Genomic DNA, 17,387 nt, shown 5'->3' on the forward strand with positions numbered 1-17,387 from the left:
CTGGAAATAATACGGGAACATTCAGGCCAATCCCAAGTGTGTGGAATCTAATTAAGTAGGAAAAAAAATGAGCCTTACTTTTCTCTTGCAGCTGTAGAATTCCACGATTGTAGTGACAAAATGGGAGAGCTTTTATACATGGTGTAATTTTAAAATGATGCTTAATTAGCTGCATTAAACCGTGTAATTAAAGGTGTTTGTAAATTCAATGTGCTGTGTCTAATGTGCTGTTTCTTAGTTAAATCTTAGAAGCAGAAATTTAAATATTCAAGCTAAGATTTCACCAAATTAAGTACTTATTTTCATACTCTTCACATTATTGTTACAATGAAAGCAAATAATAAGGGAAAACAGCTTAATTGCAGAATAAAAAAACAGTGCACTGAAGTAGCATGTAAAGTATTTTTGTAGACGCAAACAAGACAAAAACAATCTATGTTCAACTAATGGGATAAAAGAGCCCCTTCCCCAATATTGTCGACATGATATTATACAGAATTTAATATATGTGCATTTTTGTTTTCAGATTCAAAACGCTAATGATGTATTAATTGTGCCACTTGAGAAATTTCGAAAAGAACAGATAGGTGCAGCAAAAGTAAGTGTTACATTTTATATTTAGATATCCTGATAAAGTTGACGTAACTTTATTATTAATGTTTTCAAAATTGGAATAACCTTTAAAAAATTCTCTATGTTATTTGAACCTTTTTGCACAGAGCCTGTTATAAAGCCTGGAGTCTTTCTTCTACTGAGACAAAGTCAGCATGTTATAATTGATTTCCTCTCATCTCAGCAATTATAGGAACTTGTTTTGAAGAGTGGGTGAAAGTACAGTAAGATTATTAGAGGTATTGTTCCTAACACATAAATAAAATAAAAATTAGGTGCAAGGCATATTGAAAATTCAGGCAGTAATTATATAAAAAATTTTATTATTTCTTTTTTAAAATTTATTTTATTAAATCATAGCTGTGTACAATAATGCATTTATGGGGTGCAATGTGCTGATTTTATATACAATTTGCAATAACAACAAACTGGTTAACATAGCCTTCACCACACCCTCGAAAGTGTAAAAACATGTGTTTGCTGAAAAACTTTAGAAATGTTTGTCATAAAGCCTTTGTATTAATTTTTAGTTCATAGGTGGCCCAATTAAAATTTTCTCAACCTGATCATCTGAACTTTGCCTGCATCTTCTTTCTTAAGTCCATCTTTTAAGCGCTGCTCAACATCTTGGAAGCTCAGAAAACTTAAATTTTCCAAAACAAAATGTAGCATCTCCAACCCCCCCCCCGTCCTTTCTCTGTTAGGGTTTTGACTTAGTCAATAACATACCCCCTTCTCAATTCAAGCAATGCTGTCCAGTCTGTTGCAGAAGTATTTCCACTCCTTTCCTCCTTACTTTTTGTCTGAAATAGTTGAAATAGCTCACTAGTTGATCTCTACAGCTGTATTTGATCTGTGAAGAAATTTTTACCTTTTTTTTTGAGACAGAGTCTCACTGTGTCCCCCTCAGTAGAGTGCTGTGGAGTCACAGCTAACAGCAACCTCAAACTCAAGTAGCTGGACTACAGGCACCCTCCACAACGCCTGGCTATTTTTTTTGTTGCAGTTTTCATTGTTGGACCCCCGCCAGGTTCCAACCTGCCAGACCTGGTGCATGTGGCCGTTGGTGCCCTAACCACTGTGCTACGGACACTGAGCCAATTTTTACCATTTTTGATTGTAGCATTCTGCCTTGACAGTTTAATCCTGAGAATGAGAGCTTCCCACAACCTGGCCCCTTGCTGCATTTCCGAATTCCCCACCACCAGGCACGGTTCACCCACCTCTGTTTACACTTGACTTTGTCTACGGTTGCCCGGATTTTTCCCTCTCCTTGGAGTATTTTTATCCTTCACTTTTTGAGGTTCTACCAACTTTCCATAGTTTACTTCATATACAGCATAAGAAAGAAACCTTCCCTCCTGGATTCATTCTCTTTCAGACCTGATTTTTTTCTTATAAGATCAAGACGTCCAGGTACGTATTTCCTATAATAAGTTATCATAGTCTGCCTCGAGTTAGAGTTTTATGCGGATTCATCCTCTGATGGTGAGCAGTTGCCAAGTGAAGGACTAAATCAGAACCATTTTTGCATTAGTTAATTCAGCAAATATTTATCAAGTTTCATGGTTGGCCCACACATGGCCAGCATGGTGTTTGATAGGATTAAGAGCCACAGCTGTGACCAAGACAGACACGATCACTGTCCTTGTGTCCTGATTATCTTTTGCGGAAAAAAGACACCCAAGTAATTACAAAGACATTGGGAATTGTGATACAGAAGTAGAATACACTTTGGAAAGGTGCAGTTAATAGACTTTGTTCAGAGGGTCAGGAAAGGCATCTTCAGGATGAATTGATTATATAGAGAGACCTAAAGGATGAGAAAGAAATAGCTGAGAATGGGGATGGAAAGGAAGAACTTTTCAAATATTCAAGAAGAGGGAACAGAATTGCTATAAATAAAGGCCTTGAAAGGGATGGAAAGACAGTGACATTTTAATAAGAGAAGGTCCACTATGTTTGGAGTACAGAGAGCCCTGGGGCAGAGGCCACGTGTACAGCTTATAAATAGGTCACAATGTTTTATTCCTTCTCCTAAGGGCACTGAGAGGCAATAGAAAAGTTGTCAGCCAAAGAGTGCTATCATGTTTGTAGTTTTAAATGTCACTCTAGCTGTGTGTCTTGCCCAGATCGGAGGAAGCATGACTGCCTGTGGCAACATAGTTGAAGCTTTTGGTTAGCAGCTTTAGGGTGGAAAGGTGACGGTGGCTGTGAAGACAAGAAGATGGATGAGAGCTGTGACCTACTAGAGGCAATAGGAGATGGGGGGCAGAGCAGAAGGTGAGGAGGACCAGGAGGTTTGAGATCACACAGTTGGGCGGTTGTTGGGCCACTCACTGAGACAGGCACTACTTGTCTTTAGCAGTGATGGTAAGTTGAGTTTTTGGTCATAATGAATGAATTTGAAGTTCCTCTGAGACACCTAAGTGGAGATGTTGAATTGACAGGTGTATATTCAGATCTGAATTAGAAATACACCTTTAGGAACTGTGTCCTCTAAGTGTTAATTAAAATCCCAAGAGTAGATTAGATCCCTCTGAGAGAAGTCAAGAGGATTTGGAACCTTTACAGCCTGTGAACTCTCAAAATTTGATATTTGGGGAAAGAAAGACAGAAAAGGAGGCTGAGAAGGAAGAGATAAAAGGAAGAAATGACAAGAACACAGTGTCTAGCACAAGGAAAGAATGTCTCTTAAAGAGTAGTAATAGCTTGGCCGGCACAGTGGCTCACGCCTGTAATCCTCACACTCTGCGAGGCCAAGGCGGGTAAATCCCTTGAGTTCAGGAGTTCGAGACCAGCCTGAGCAAGAGCAATTAGAATAACCTTTAAAAAATTCTCTACATCATTTGAACCTTTTTGCACAGAGCCTATTACAAGACTAGAATTCTTTTAAATATTAAAGATATTATTTCTTAGTTAAAAACAGAAAAACTAGCTGGGTGTTGTGGAGGGTGTCTGTAGTCCCAGCTACTCAGGAGACTGAAGCAAAAGGATGGCTTGAGCCCAAGAGTTGGAGGTTGCTGTGAGCTACGATGCCCATCATACTGAGGGTGACAAACTGAGACTTTGCCTACAGAAAAAAAAAAAAAAGAATAGTACTAGCTGATCTTCATTGTGAGCCACGTGGCAGGGACATTCAGGGAGCATCTGTGATCTAATTAAATGGTCACAAACAACCTGCAAGGTAAGCGCTGGTGTTGCATGTGCCTAAAAAGTGAAGACAACGATGAGGTGTCTGCACAGAGCTATGAAGTTGAAGTGTGAACCTGAAATCAAGCCACAGTATTTCCCTTCATTAATGATGTTTTTTGTAACTCTGAATGAATGCTTTCTGGAAAGTTCTTTCCCAAGTATTGGGGCATTCCACATTTTCTGTCCCATCTAAAGGACTAAGTTTAATTCATGTGTGGATTATTCTTATCTGAAGGATTAGTTATAGTTGTGGTGGTGGACATAATAATACCCATCGTACTTTGCTCTGTAAACGTCTCAGCTTCTGGAGCGATCAGCCGAGAACACCCACTGGTGCACTGGGCCTTTGCCCACCCTTGGGCGGTTAAACTTGTGATTAAATGAAGCCAAAGTCTTGAACGTAAACATTATTGCACTTGGTTTTTTGGTAGTGGTGATTCTGTGTATTTTATCTGCTAATGCTCTTTCTAGTAAACTGTAAGCTGATTACTTAATCCTTGCTTAGGAAATTGCATAGTGAATTGAAAACAGGCATCTTCTTCTGAAATACATGTATTGATGTATAGGTCAATTTTCTCGTCTTTTGGTATTGTAGAATAAATGTACGTGAAGGTATTTATTTTTTCTGTTGCTTTACTCCCTGTGTACTTAAGTATTTTCTTAATTGGCACGTAAAGATAATTCTGCACGTGATACTGCCACGCTTCACAATCTTAGAGTGGAGAGTTCCCACAGCTTGCTTACACTGATTAGCCAGCTGGAAGGCAGGGGCATTAATTAAGTGTAGAATCTTCCACCGTGTCAGTGACCTCTTCAGCTTGGTCTAGAAAAGCAGAGTGGAAAACGCTGAGTGAAAGCGGCCCTTGCCTCACACCCAGATACTATGTAACTGAAGTGGATCAAATCTGTGGACCACAGACATTTCCTTTGTAGTGTGTTCTATGAGACTTTGAGACACCTGACACTTAGCTGTGGCCAGTGGGGCCCTTAGTGAGTTGCAGTTGTGGGAAGAAGCATCTGTGTCTCTGAGAGGCATTAAGAGAGATTAATGATGAGGTTGTTGAACTGAAGGACGGAAGGACTGGAGTCCTGCTTTTTTTTGATAGCTGCAGATTAGAGGGATTATCTGTGAACAGTTGTCAGGAATGTATTTATTTAAAGGTTCTTAGTCTGATGGTGTATACAGAATGGAATTGTACTAAAGGCCAGGCATATCACATGTGTCACAGGGTGAATTGAATGTTTGGTGCCTGTAGTTCACCATCAGGGCTGGTTTAAATTCTAGAAAATGAGCAGAAAGTAGGTATTTGGAACAAGTGACGTCAGCTAGACTTTCTCCTCTGTGACTACATCTACATTAGTATTATTACATAGCAAGATCAATCATGACCTTTTCTGGGACGCTTTCTTGTTTCTCTGACTGCATTGGAAATCTTGTTCTCAGGGAGAATTAATTCTAAGTCATGTCTGCACTTCCCATACCAGTTGCTACGTAGACTGGCAGCCTCTAACACAGGGTTTTTCAACGTTTTTTATACTGCAGGACACAGTTGAACCTGTACTTAAACTTCAGCAGTACACTAAAATTAAATTATGTTGATTTAAAAAAAGAGTAAAAAAAGAATATACTTACTGTGCTTTGAACGTCATCTGAGAATAATTTAATTTATGATCTTTAAACATTTTCCTGATACACCTAAGCGCCTCTCACGGCACACTGGTTGAGAATCACTGCTCTAAATACAGGTAGAGAGTTGCAATTGAGTTCCTGATCAGCATTACATTATGGAAAAATATATGTGTGTATAAACGTAGATGCTCGCCCAGGTATCATGTGTGTTTGGAGATGACTTTCAGGAGGCCCCAGGCTCATCCTCACGTAGAGAAATGGACTAAGAAGCGGTGTGGTGAAGCCCAGAGCTCAGCTGCTCAGGCCAGCGTCTTTCAGCTCCCCCCTGCTATGCTTTAGAATACTTTTTGTGAAATATTTTGTTTTCTTTACCTTTAGCAAATAAAGGGTTGACTGTAAAATATATCTTAATTATAAAATTGTTTCAAATATGCCCAAAGTTGCCCTCTTTGAATCAAGCCTAGTTAACCTGTTTTCCTTAATTTTGAAATTGTCCTTGGTACCTGCAGTCCCACCACATACTAGACACTTAACACTGATTTGTTTCATTAGAGATGAGAAGCTGGAGAGATACTGCCCATAAAAGTTAAAAGATACATATTTACTACTATGATAAGTGTTTTTCAAGATACTGGTTTTTATTTTTAATAAGACTTTAATGGAAGTCATATGAACATTTTTCTGTACTTTTAAAAATAGACATAAACAATATAAGTCTTTTTAAGAGACAGTCTGACTTTGTAACCCTCTGTAGAGTGCAGTGACATTGCAGCTCACAGCGATCTCCAGCTCTTGGGCTGAGGCGATTCTCTTGTCTTAGCTTCCTGAGTATCTACAGGGGCCCACCACAATGTCTGGCTATTTTTTGTTGTTGTTGCAGTTTGGCCAGGATCAGGTTCAAACCCACCACCCTCAGGATATGGGGCCAGCACCCTACTCACTGAGCCACTGGCGCCATCCATAAGTCATCTTAAAACAGAACTTGATTTTCATTATGTTGATTTCACATTGAAGATTGTTATGGGAACTGATAATTCTGATCCTTTTTTCATGGTATGGTTTGGTTCTACATCTGAATATTTGTTTATTATTTTTAAACATTCCTTATACATTTAATTATTTTAGCATTAATATCCAAAATAATATCTATGGAGAATTGTCAAAGTTAATTCAGTTAATTCCTATTATAGCCTTAGACTTCCTTCATGTGAAAATTGACTATAGTTAGGCTCATGCCTATAGGCTCATGCCTATAATCCCAGCACTCTGGGAGGCCGAGGCAGGCAGATTGCCTGAGCTTATGAGTTCAAGACCAGCTTGAGCTAGAGCAAGATCCTGTCTCTAAAAATAGCCGGATGTTGTGGTGGGCCCCTGTAATCCCAGCTACTTAGGAGGCTGAGGCAAGAGAAAACTTGAGCCCAAGAGTTTGAGGCTGCTGTGGGCTGTGACTCCATGGCACTCTACCAAGGGCAACAAAGTGAGACTCTGTCTCAAAAAAAAAATAAAAATAAAAATTGACTACAGTTGAATTGGTTATCTCAATATACAGATGTCTTAGAGAATCTAGAAGGATTACAAATGCTTTACTCAGGTCCAGCAAAATTGTAAGACACAAAATCAACATATAAAAATCAGTACTTTTCTCTATAGCACTAATAACTAACTTTCTAAAAAGGTAATTAGGAATATAATCCTATTTAAAGTAGCAACAAAAAAATTAAATTCTTAGGTGTAAATTTAACCAAGGAAGTAAAAGACGCATATACAGGTGTACCTTGAAGATTTCATGTGTTCAGTTATAGACCATTGCAATAAAGGGTATATTGCAAAAAAATCAAGTCACAGAAATGGTTTGGTTTCCCAGTGAATATAAAAGTTAACACTATACTGTGGTCTAGTAAGTATGCAATAGCATAATGTCTAAAAAAATAATATACATAATTTTTTTCTTTTTTGAGGCAGAGTCTCACTATGTCACCCTCAGTAGAGTGCTGTGGTGTCATAGATCACAGCAACCTCAAACACTTGGGCTTAAGTGATTCTCTTGCCTCAGCCTCTCAAGTAGCTGGGACTACAAGTGCCTGCCACAAGGCCTGGCTATTTTTTGTTGCATTTGTCATTATTGTTTAGCTGGCCAGAGCCAGGTTCAAACCCACTGGCCTTGGTGTATGTGGCCGGCACTGTAACCACTGTGCTGCAGGTGCCACCTGCAATATACATGCCTTTATTAAAAAATATATCATTACAAAAAAATGCTAACATTCATCCGGTCAGCAAGTCCTCAACTTTTTGCTGGTGGAGGATCTTGCTTTGTTGTTGACGTCTGCTGAAGGCTGGGGAGCGGTGACCATTTCCTAAAATAAGATGACAGTAAATTTTGCCACATTGATAAACTCCTCCTTTTGCGAAAGATTTCTCTGTATTGTGCAATACAGTTTGATAACTTTTGACCTCAGACTTGAAGTCACTTTTCTCAGACCCTGCCACTGCGTTTTCAACCAAGTTTATAGAACACTCTGAATCTCTGGTTACAGCAGCAGTGTTCTCAGCATCCTGACGAAGAGAAGATTACATTCCAAGAAACTGTTTTCTTTTCTCATCCATAGGAGCCAACTCGAGTGATTCAAGTTTTATCATGAGAATGCAACAGTTCAGTCATCTGCCCTCCTTCTCATTCTCCTGGTATTTCTAGCACATGTGGAGCTGTTTTCTCCACTGAAGTCTTGAGCCCCTCTAAGTCATCCGCAAGGGCTGGAATCAGCTTCTTCCAAATGTCCATGTCCATTGATGTTGATATTTGACCTCTCCTGTGAATTGCGAGTGTTTATATCTAGGATAGTAAATCCTTTCCAGAATATTTTCAGTTTAATTTTCCTGGATCCATGAGAGGAATCACTATTATGGCAACTAAAGCCTTATGGGCATGTGTTTCTTTAGTCATAAGGCTTGAAGGTCAGAATTAATCCTTGGTCCATGAGCTGCAGAACGGATACTGTGTTAGCAGGCGTGAAAATATTAATCTTACACATCTCCATCAGTTCTCTTGGGTGACCAGGTGCATTGTGATGAGTGGTAATCTTTTGAAATAAATTTTATCTTCCAGGTCTCACTCTGTCACCCTGGCTTTAGTGCAGTGGTGTGATCATCGTTCGCTGCAGCCTCCAACTCCTGGGCTCAAGCAGTCTTCCTGCCTCAGCCTCCCTCAAGTACCTGGGACTGTAGGCATCTTTTTCCCTAATTAGTATGTCTCATAAACCATCCTACAAACAGATGTGCTGTCACCCAGGACTTGTGGTTCTATGTGTACAGTGCAGGAAGAGTAGACTTAGTGTGATTTTTGAGGGCGTTAGGATTTTGGGAAAGGAAAGTGAGCGTTGGCTTCAACTGAAAGTCACCAAGTGCGTTAGACCCTAACAAGAAAGTTCTGTAAAGCTTCGAAGCCAGACATTGGCTTCTCTCTGCCTGTGAAGTCCTAGAGGGCATCACCTTCCAACAGAAAGATGTTTCGTGTATATTGAAACCTGTTGTTCGGCGTGGCCACCTTGTCAGTGAGGGGGGCCAGATTTTCTGGATCGTTGCTGCAGCTTCACACTAGCACCTGGGGCTTCCCCTTACACTGTGCATGTCATGGAAACCACTTCTTCCTTACACCTCATGGACCAGACTCTGCAAGGTTCAGACTTGCCTTTTGCAGCTTCCTGCCCTCTCTCCCCCCTCGCTGAATTGAGGAGCACGAGGGCTCTGGCTTTAGAGGATGTGTGGTCTTCTGTCCAGACTGCTCACATTTTCTCCACATCAGGAATAGTCTGTTTTGCTTTCTTTTTTTCTCTCTCTCTCCCTATTTTTTTTTCTCCTTTAAAACTTTCTGGCTATAGGTTTGTTCAACACTAAATAATCCCCTCCAGGTTTACTGGGGTGTCTGACCATGTTCATGATTAAATCTGCCTCTAATCCAGATCTCAGTTACTAACACAGCCCCCACCTCGGCTTTCTCCTCGAACCCTGGGGCAGAGCATTCCTCTGGAGGTGTCTCCCTCAGCTTCCCCTCTTGGAAGCCTTGTGGCTGTGATTGCAGGAGGCTGGTGGAGGTGATCGTGGAGCTGCTGGGTACCTGGCTTGGTGAGGTACCGATAGAAATGTCTATCGGTGAACTGTTCCTTCACCAATCCCTGATACTTAGTTGCATGGCCTTTACCATTTCAAGGTTGGGCACATTATTGTTTGCAGCTCTGGGTGCTGAGGCATATGAATAACCTTCTAGTCTCACTCTCTTCTTAAAAAGGAGTTCATCTGGGTATGGTAGCTTATGCCTATAGTCCAGGCTGAGACAGGAGGGTCCCAGGAATCCTGTAGTGAGCTGTGATCACGCCACCACACTGCAGCCTGAGCAGCAAAGCCAGACCCTGTCTCTTAAAAAAAATGGAGTTCAGAAACCGCAGTCTGGTTCTTCTTGGGTTTCAGGTTTTGGCAGCTGTGCGTCCAGAGGCTGCTTTGCTTCCCCGCGGTTCCATGCGGTTCCTGCAGCAGCTCCTCTCATCTCCTTTACGGGCTTCTCTTTTACACTGACAGCTTGGCTCACCATTTGGTGCCAAGGGCCTCGCTCTTGGCCTGTCTCAGCTTTAAAAAGGTCTTCCTCACTAAGCTGACTCATTTCCAGCTTTTAAAACAAGATGAGCGAAGTGACTCTCAATTTCACTCGAGCACTTAGAGGACATTGTAGGGTTACTCATTGGCCTAATGTCAATATTGTTGTGTCTGTGACAACAGGGAGGCCACCGGAGAGAGAGCAGAATGGGACGGTCAGGTGGTGGACAGAGCATGTGTGTAGTTTATCAGGCACGTGCTGTGTCTTGCGTGGGTGTGGTTTGTGGCACCCAAAACAATTACAATAATAACATCAGAGACCACTGATCACTGTCACAGATACAGCAATAATGAAAAAGTTTGAAATACTGCAAGGATTACCAAAGGGTGACAGAGACCTGAAGTCAACCATGCTGGAGAAATGGTGAGATACTCTTCTTGAAGGTCGGACCTGGACCTTCCACTTATAGAGAATGCAGTATCTGAGAGTACAGTAAAGTCAAGTGAGGTAAAATGAGGTCAGCCTGAATTGTGATTTCCTTTATCATAACTTCTGTCAATGAGAACTGTTGTGTACACTGAGTTGCAGAATTCAATAATTTTTGATATTTGATTTTTTTCACAATAATAATAGTTATCCTTTATGATAGTTAGCCAAATATTGCCTTGAACACTTGACTTGTAAACTCCTTTAATCCGCACCTCCTTCACATGACATAAGAAAACTGTTAAACTCATCTTATAGGTAAGGAAGTTGAAGTGCAGAGAAGTTAGGCAAATGGACTGAGGTAATCTAATAGTAAGGAGTGGAGTCAGACTTTAAAAAGAAATGAGACAAGGCATGTAGAGTTCTTTAACAGCCTTAGCATATTCGCTGTGCGAAAATATTAATTCAGTTTCTTTATTCTTAAGGAAGGAAAATTGGCCAGTGAGCTTATTTGGAGAGCAAGACAATGTCTTATAATATTTAACAAGTTCTATACTGCCTTTCAATCTTGAAGGCGAAATCTGGCATTTACTAGAAGTGTAAATTTGGCCAAATTAGTTACTTTTCCTAAGCCTTAGTTTTTCCATCTGAAAAATTGAGAAAATAATAAAAATGTCTTCACAGGACTGACATAAGAGCCTAATTTAGACGTTTACTGCAACTTACTTAGCATAATTTTGTCCATATAGTAAGTAGTAAGGTGTTCACTGTCTTTATTTAATAAGTACCAGTAATCCTTGGTACTGTAGACTTGTTTCAGGGTGTCATCGTGCACACACACTTGTTTGCCTGGTTTTGTTCTGTGGGCAGAGACAAATCTGTTTTGCTTATTGCATGTTGATAGAGTGTAGTTCACAGGCTATGTTGTGACTTATCAATAGTGCTGTATAAGGTATGGCCACCATTATGCACAGTGGTCTTATAACGTGGAGGGTATCATTTTTCAGGCAACTGACCTGAGATCCCAGAAGTGGTATTGCCAGGGAGCTGGAAGGGAGCATGTGCTGTAGGTGGGACTCAGATTCAGCCATCCTGACACTGTGTTATACCTGCATCCTTCATGGTACCTCCTTCATGGGAATGTAATCCCTGTCCCGCTCTTTTTTAAAGTTCACACTGTGCTTTTCCATCTTGAGAGCATTCTTGTGAGGTTTCAGCCCTGAGTTGACCCCGTTACCAAAACAAATCAAGTGACATCCCCTGGAGACAGTGGGTCTGCAGTAGCTGTCTCTGCACTTACCAAGTATCAATTCAGTGTCTCTGCATGCTGAGGGATCATGTTTTTATGGCAGTCATCAAAAAAGCCAAGCCTCCCTATGGAGTGAGAATTCTGGACAGGAACGTAACTCAGAAGCCATTGTGCTCAACAGTTTTCAATAAAAATTTCACATATCTATATACATGTAGATAAAATACTATATCACCATGTGCTAAATGTCTGTTAAACACCCATATATAGATTATTATAGCTTAATTCAGGGCCCACTATGTGCTTAGATAGGAAAATAAGCTCTTAAGATTTGATTATGCAGATGCTCAAACTGTACATAAAGTTATCCTCATGAAGCCTAAAGAAATTTTAAGCTTCTCCACAAATTAAATGGTATTTTTACTAAAGATCCTTATGCTACGTTTTTAGGTCACACATGTCATCTTTAAAGGTATACAATGCCATGTATAAGTGCTATACATAAATGCCAATGGACTGTGCAGGACAGTGGAGCCTCCCTAATGTTGGCGTTGAAATCTGTACTGAGATTCCCTGAGTGAGATCTTGCGATACAGTAAGATCATTTTCCTTCTCCGGTGAGCCCTCTTGAGTGAGAAATTGAGCCTTGTTTTCTTGTCATGACATCGTCTCTGTAGCAAATCCCTTTACTCATAGAGAATCCAGTGGAGGGAGAACCCCAAGGAACTATGGAAAGTTTCCAGGTCTCTTTATTTCAGCAGGAACAACAAGGAGGAGTTGAGAAGTTCCACTGGGAACATCTCCACAGGGCAGGTTTCTCTGTGTACTTTGTATCTTCTGTAAATGACTGGGTGGCTTTCTTTTATTTGTTGGGTACATCCTTTCCTCTGCTACCATTTCCTAGCTGCCCTGCTGCAGACTTTGCTACAAGACAATGTAATCTAAATATTTCATGATCCCTACTGTGGCACTGAGTTGTACACATTACTATCATATTTTTACTTGTAACCTCTTTGCTCAGGGTCACTGACTTTCCAGTAGTCCTTGAAATGGTTTGGAAGTTGTTATTCCTTTTTTTCAAAATTAAATGGCTAGAGGTATTCGAAAATGCTTAGGAGACTTCACATACACTTCTGTGGAAAACTCAAATAAGAACTCAATAAATTGGAAATATTTTATTTCACACTTATAGTATAGAGTTAAAAGTAAATTATAGATAAAAACAGGAGGGAACAAGCGTGCTATTAGTGTACATTATTTGATGTCAACCACAGAGCTCTAAAGTGACAGCCATCAGTGAGTTACCACATCTTATGTTTAATTCATACTTTAATTATTGGTGGTTTTGATACTGGACAAGTGGCACCGCAGCCAGCTCAGCTGAACGGGGCTGGAGGACCTGCCGCCTCCGTCTTGGTGGTGTTGGTGGCGGCAGCCAGCAGAGGAACCAGCGGGGGGGGGTGTCCCTCCCCCAACAGAGGCTCCAGTAGTCAAAGGAGCTGAACACGTGCGGGAGAAGACACTGGCACCGTGCTGTCTCCTCACGTGGACTTCTGGCAGTTCTTCCAGTGCATCCTTGATTGGTCCGTTTTCAAAACCTATTCATGATTAGCCTATTTTTAAGACCCAAAAGCTCATTGGACAACTGCCCCTATATAAGCCAGAGACCCTAAGCACAACTTGGGCAGATCTCAGGAGAAGAGCAAAGAGGTTTGGCTCTGTAACACTTGTATCCTGCTCTATGAGATTTGCCCCTTTGTAAGAGCTGTAAACACTCACAAGGGGGTTCGCCCCTTTGTAGGAGCTGTAAACACTTGCAAGGAGGTTTGCTCCTTTATAAGAGCTGTAACACTCGTATTATAAAACCTATCTTACTGCCAATCCTACTCTACAAGGAGGTTTGGTTTGTTATAAGAGCTGTAACACTTATACCTATTGAATAAAACCTATCCTGTGGTCTGTCGCTTCATTCTTTGAACCGCCGAGACCAAGAGTCTGGAAATTCAGTATCAAAAATCCAGTATCAGATTGTTGAGAAAACACACAAATATCAGAGTTTATTATTAAGGTGACCTAGGAAAGAAGCAGACAAAAGGTGAAGGATCTTACAAATTATTTTCATAGAACACTTTAATTTTATACCTTGCAACCTCCTTTTTGGAACTATTGTGACTGAATTATGCCTGCATTTGAATTTTATTTTTTGTTTTGTTTGTTTGTTTGTTTTTGAGACAGCATCTCACTTTGTTGTCCTGGCTAGTGTGCCATGTCATTACAACTCACAGCAACCTCAAACTCCTGAGCTCAGGTGATCCTCTGGCCTCAGCCTTCTGAGTAGCTGGGACTACAAGCATCTGCCACAACACTTGGCTAGTTTTTCTATTTTCAGTAGAGGCAGAGTCTCCCTCTTGCTCAGGCTGGTCTCAAAATCCTGATCTGAGGCAATTCACCCACGTTGGCCTCCCAGAGTGCTGGGATTACAGGTACGAGGCACTATACCCGGCCCTGCATTTGAATTTTAGCAGTGTTTCACTCGGCTGTCCTTACCTACATTCCAAATGTATCAAATTAGTATTAAAACTTTATAAGAAACATGGAAGTAACTGGAAACCCTCTTATGACTATGAACCAGTGAGGTAAATATTTAGACTCCTGAAGATTTTAAAATTCTGAATCTCAGACTGTTACCCCTACAAAATTAATTAAAACCTTTTATTATGTTGGAAATATATAAAATTTTCATATTTAGTTCACCAGCAAAATGTATCGAGCACTCCTAGGTGAAAGCTGCCAGGATCAGAATCCATCAGGAAGCATCATTGTTTGCCGAACCTTGCTGTTAGGTTCAGTTATTTTTAAGATGATACTGTTTCAATTTGGGGAACTCCTGTTCTCTGTACATAGCTTGTATTTTTCCACGTTCCTATTGAAATTTAGGGATCAGAACTGGAAGTGGCACCCCCAAGAGTGTCTGGTTATGATAGCATTGCAAAACAAAATGAAAACCCGCAGTGTTGATACTGAGTAGTGTTGATACTGAGTAGTGTTGATACTGTCCCGTAAGGCTGTTTCCCTGTCATTGTCCATGTCAGCTTGTTTATTCGGATGAAAACACAATCTCAGTAGCCTCGGGGTGCACCTCTTTGATCCTACACCTGCCTAGTAGATTTTTTGGTGAGTTTTCTGTTTGTTTTTTCTTTACTCTGTTTTAGTTTCCTTATTCCAATGTAATGAAAACTTTGGGTTCATAGTTTCGATCATCTAATACAGCAGTCCCAACCTTTGGGGGTCGAATGACCCTTTACAAGGGTCGCCTAAATACATCCTGCACTTCAGATATTTACATTATGATACATTAACAGTACCAAAATCACAGTTATGGAGTAGCAACGAAAATAATTTTATGGTTGGGGGTCACCATAACGTGAGGAACTATATTAAAGGGTCGTGGCATTAGGAAGGTTGAGAACCACTGATCTAATACATTGATAGTCCGTCTTCTTCCCCATCCTTTCCCAGTTTTGAGTCATTAAAATTTGTATTAGCATGCTGTCATCTCCTGCTGAGTCACTGATACAAACACATACAACCCATTCAGTTGGGCAGTGTTGACCTGCTTTGTGCCAGGCACGTGGCTCAGCCTCATGGAGCACACAGTACAGCAGGAGAGGCTCCAGGGAAACAAGGGGCGTGACTGGACACTTCAGTGATAACACCTCAGCTGGGCCACAGTATCTTTCAAGCACAGTGGGAGGAACAGTTCATTCTGGCTTATCCAGAGGCAGTGGCAAAGCTCCCATGAAGTTTTGACATCCACCAATTGCAATACAAAGACTGGTGGAAATATTCCCATCAGCACAACAGAAAATGGCATCCCATACAAAAGAGAAGACTGGGAAGAGAAGAGACATGTAAAAACTGGTGATGTGGCCCAAAAGCTCAATATAGACTGGTGTGACGTGTGATTAGAGCTGCAGCTTTTAGCCTTTTTTTTTTTTTTTTTGACGTGACCCACATTAAGAAATGTCTTGACATTTAGTGAGCGGCGTATGCTAACATACTTGTGTCCCCATGCGGTGTATCTTCTGATTTTTCTATTGCATTCTCCTGCCCTGTAGTTCATTAAAACAAAGGCTGTCTGTAACCGGTCAGACTTCCTCTACTACCCACCAGTGTGTCATATAACCTAAGTCATAAAGAAATACAAGGCCAGAGCCCAGCCTCTGTATGTAAGTGCAAGATAAAGGTGGAATTAGAAGGGCAGGAAGTAGCCAGCTGGGGTTGAATGATGGAGAGTTTCGTGCTACACCAAACTTTTTCTTTAATAGTAATCATCATAACAATGGTCACACATAATAGATGTTGACCACATATGTAAAAGAATATTCTAGGCAACTCATATATCTATTTATTTAATCTTTATAATAATCCCATGAAGTAGGGCCTATTATTTTCATCCTGTTCTTATAATTAGTAAAATGAGCCACAGAAAGAATAATGTTTCGGGTTAGATGGCAAATAAGTAATAGAGCAGAGATTGAACCCAGGCAGTTTGGCTTGAAGGCATAGGCCCAGCCACCACACTGTACTCCTGAAGGCCGTGCAGCATTGAATCTGCATTTCATGAAGACGGTTTATGGGCAGTGTGAAAGTGGGAGTTGAGAAACCACCCTCTGGCCCATAATTAACCAATATTTACATTAGAATGTTCATGGTTGTCATACTTGTTTTAACAGAATACCAGAGACTTGGGAAGTTCAGCCCCTGGCACTGGCTGCCCATGAGCGCTTTCGAGCTATGTCATAACAGCAGAAAGTTAGAGGGAGCAGGCATGTGCAGAAAGGGACCCACCAGGAGAGGGCGCTTCACGTTATAGCAAACCATATTCTGGAAAGTAATCCCTCTCCACAAGTGAAAACTCACCCCGATGGCATTAATCTATTCACAAGGGGGCCGAACACCATGACCTAAACACTTGTCCCGGGCCCCACCTCCTCACAATGCCACATTGGCAATTAAAATTCAATAAAAATCTGGGCAATGACAAACCACATCCAAACCATGGGAATCATAAATTTTGTCTGCTGTCAGGAGATCTCATCATTTCTCCATTGCTTGGTAACTAGACCACAGTGGCAGCTGGAGCAAGTGTGGACACCTCAGGCAAGTGTCAGATCAGAAAGGTCTTTACTAAGCTCCTACTCGGTACCATCAGGTGAATTCCACACCTTTGGCGTCCCATCTTTTTCTTGCATTCCTGCTGCTCCTCTTACTGGCCTTCTGGTTTCACTGGGGCGCTGCCTTCTCACCCTCTGCCTGATTCATCGGCTCCTGACTGGTGATGCTTCCCATTCTGTGTCTGTATAGGTCTCTGTCTGCCACCTTTTTCCTTTTAAAAACTTATTTCTGTCTTTCTCTTTGGGCGGGGCAAGTTTATATCTCCAACCGTGAATTCCACTGTGAGCAGATCCCTGTCGGTGCCCACTGTGGCACCCCGCCACTACGCAAATAATACCAGCTGGGACCACAGATTGAAGGTACAAATGCCTGCCAAAGGGGGGCTGCCCATATTCCAGGGAGAGCCCTGAGGATTCTCTGCTGTGGCCTTTTATTATACAACAGGTGTGGGGGCCCACACACAAGAGCTACGTGCTTAATGATCACTACGTGCTCTTTCCCCTGGCCCGACT

The 17,387-nt window shown here is 41.2% G+C and overlaps 1 protein-coding gene across 1 annotated transcript in view; it reads left to right on the forward strand.

Moving 5' to 3' along the window:
- ARHGAP42 (Rho GTPase activating protein 42) overlaps positions 1-17,387 on the forward strand; it is a 325,063-nt gene that overhangs the window by 190,628 nt on the left and 117,048 nt on the right. Inside the window, exon 4 of the mRNA XM_003780781.3 lies at positions 527-598. Within this exon, the coding sequence (XP_003780829.1) occupies positions 527-598 (72 nt within the window). The remainder of the gene's footprint in view (positions 1-526; positions 599-17,387) is intronic.

Source organism: Otolemur garnettii, unplaced genomic scaffold (assembly GCF_000181295.1).
Source record: "Otolemur garnettii isolate 467f Iridium unplaced genomic scaffold, OtoGar3 scaffold00001, whole genome shotgun sequence".
NCBI lineage: Eukaryota > Metazoa > Chordata > Mammalia > Primates > Galagidae > Otolemur > Otolemur garnettii.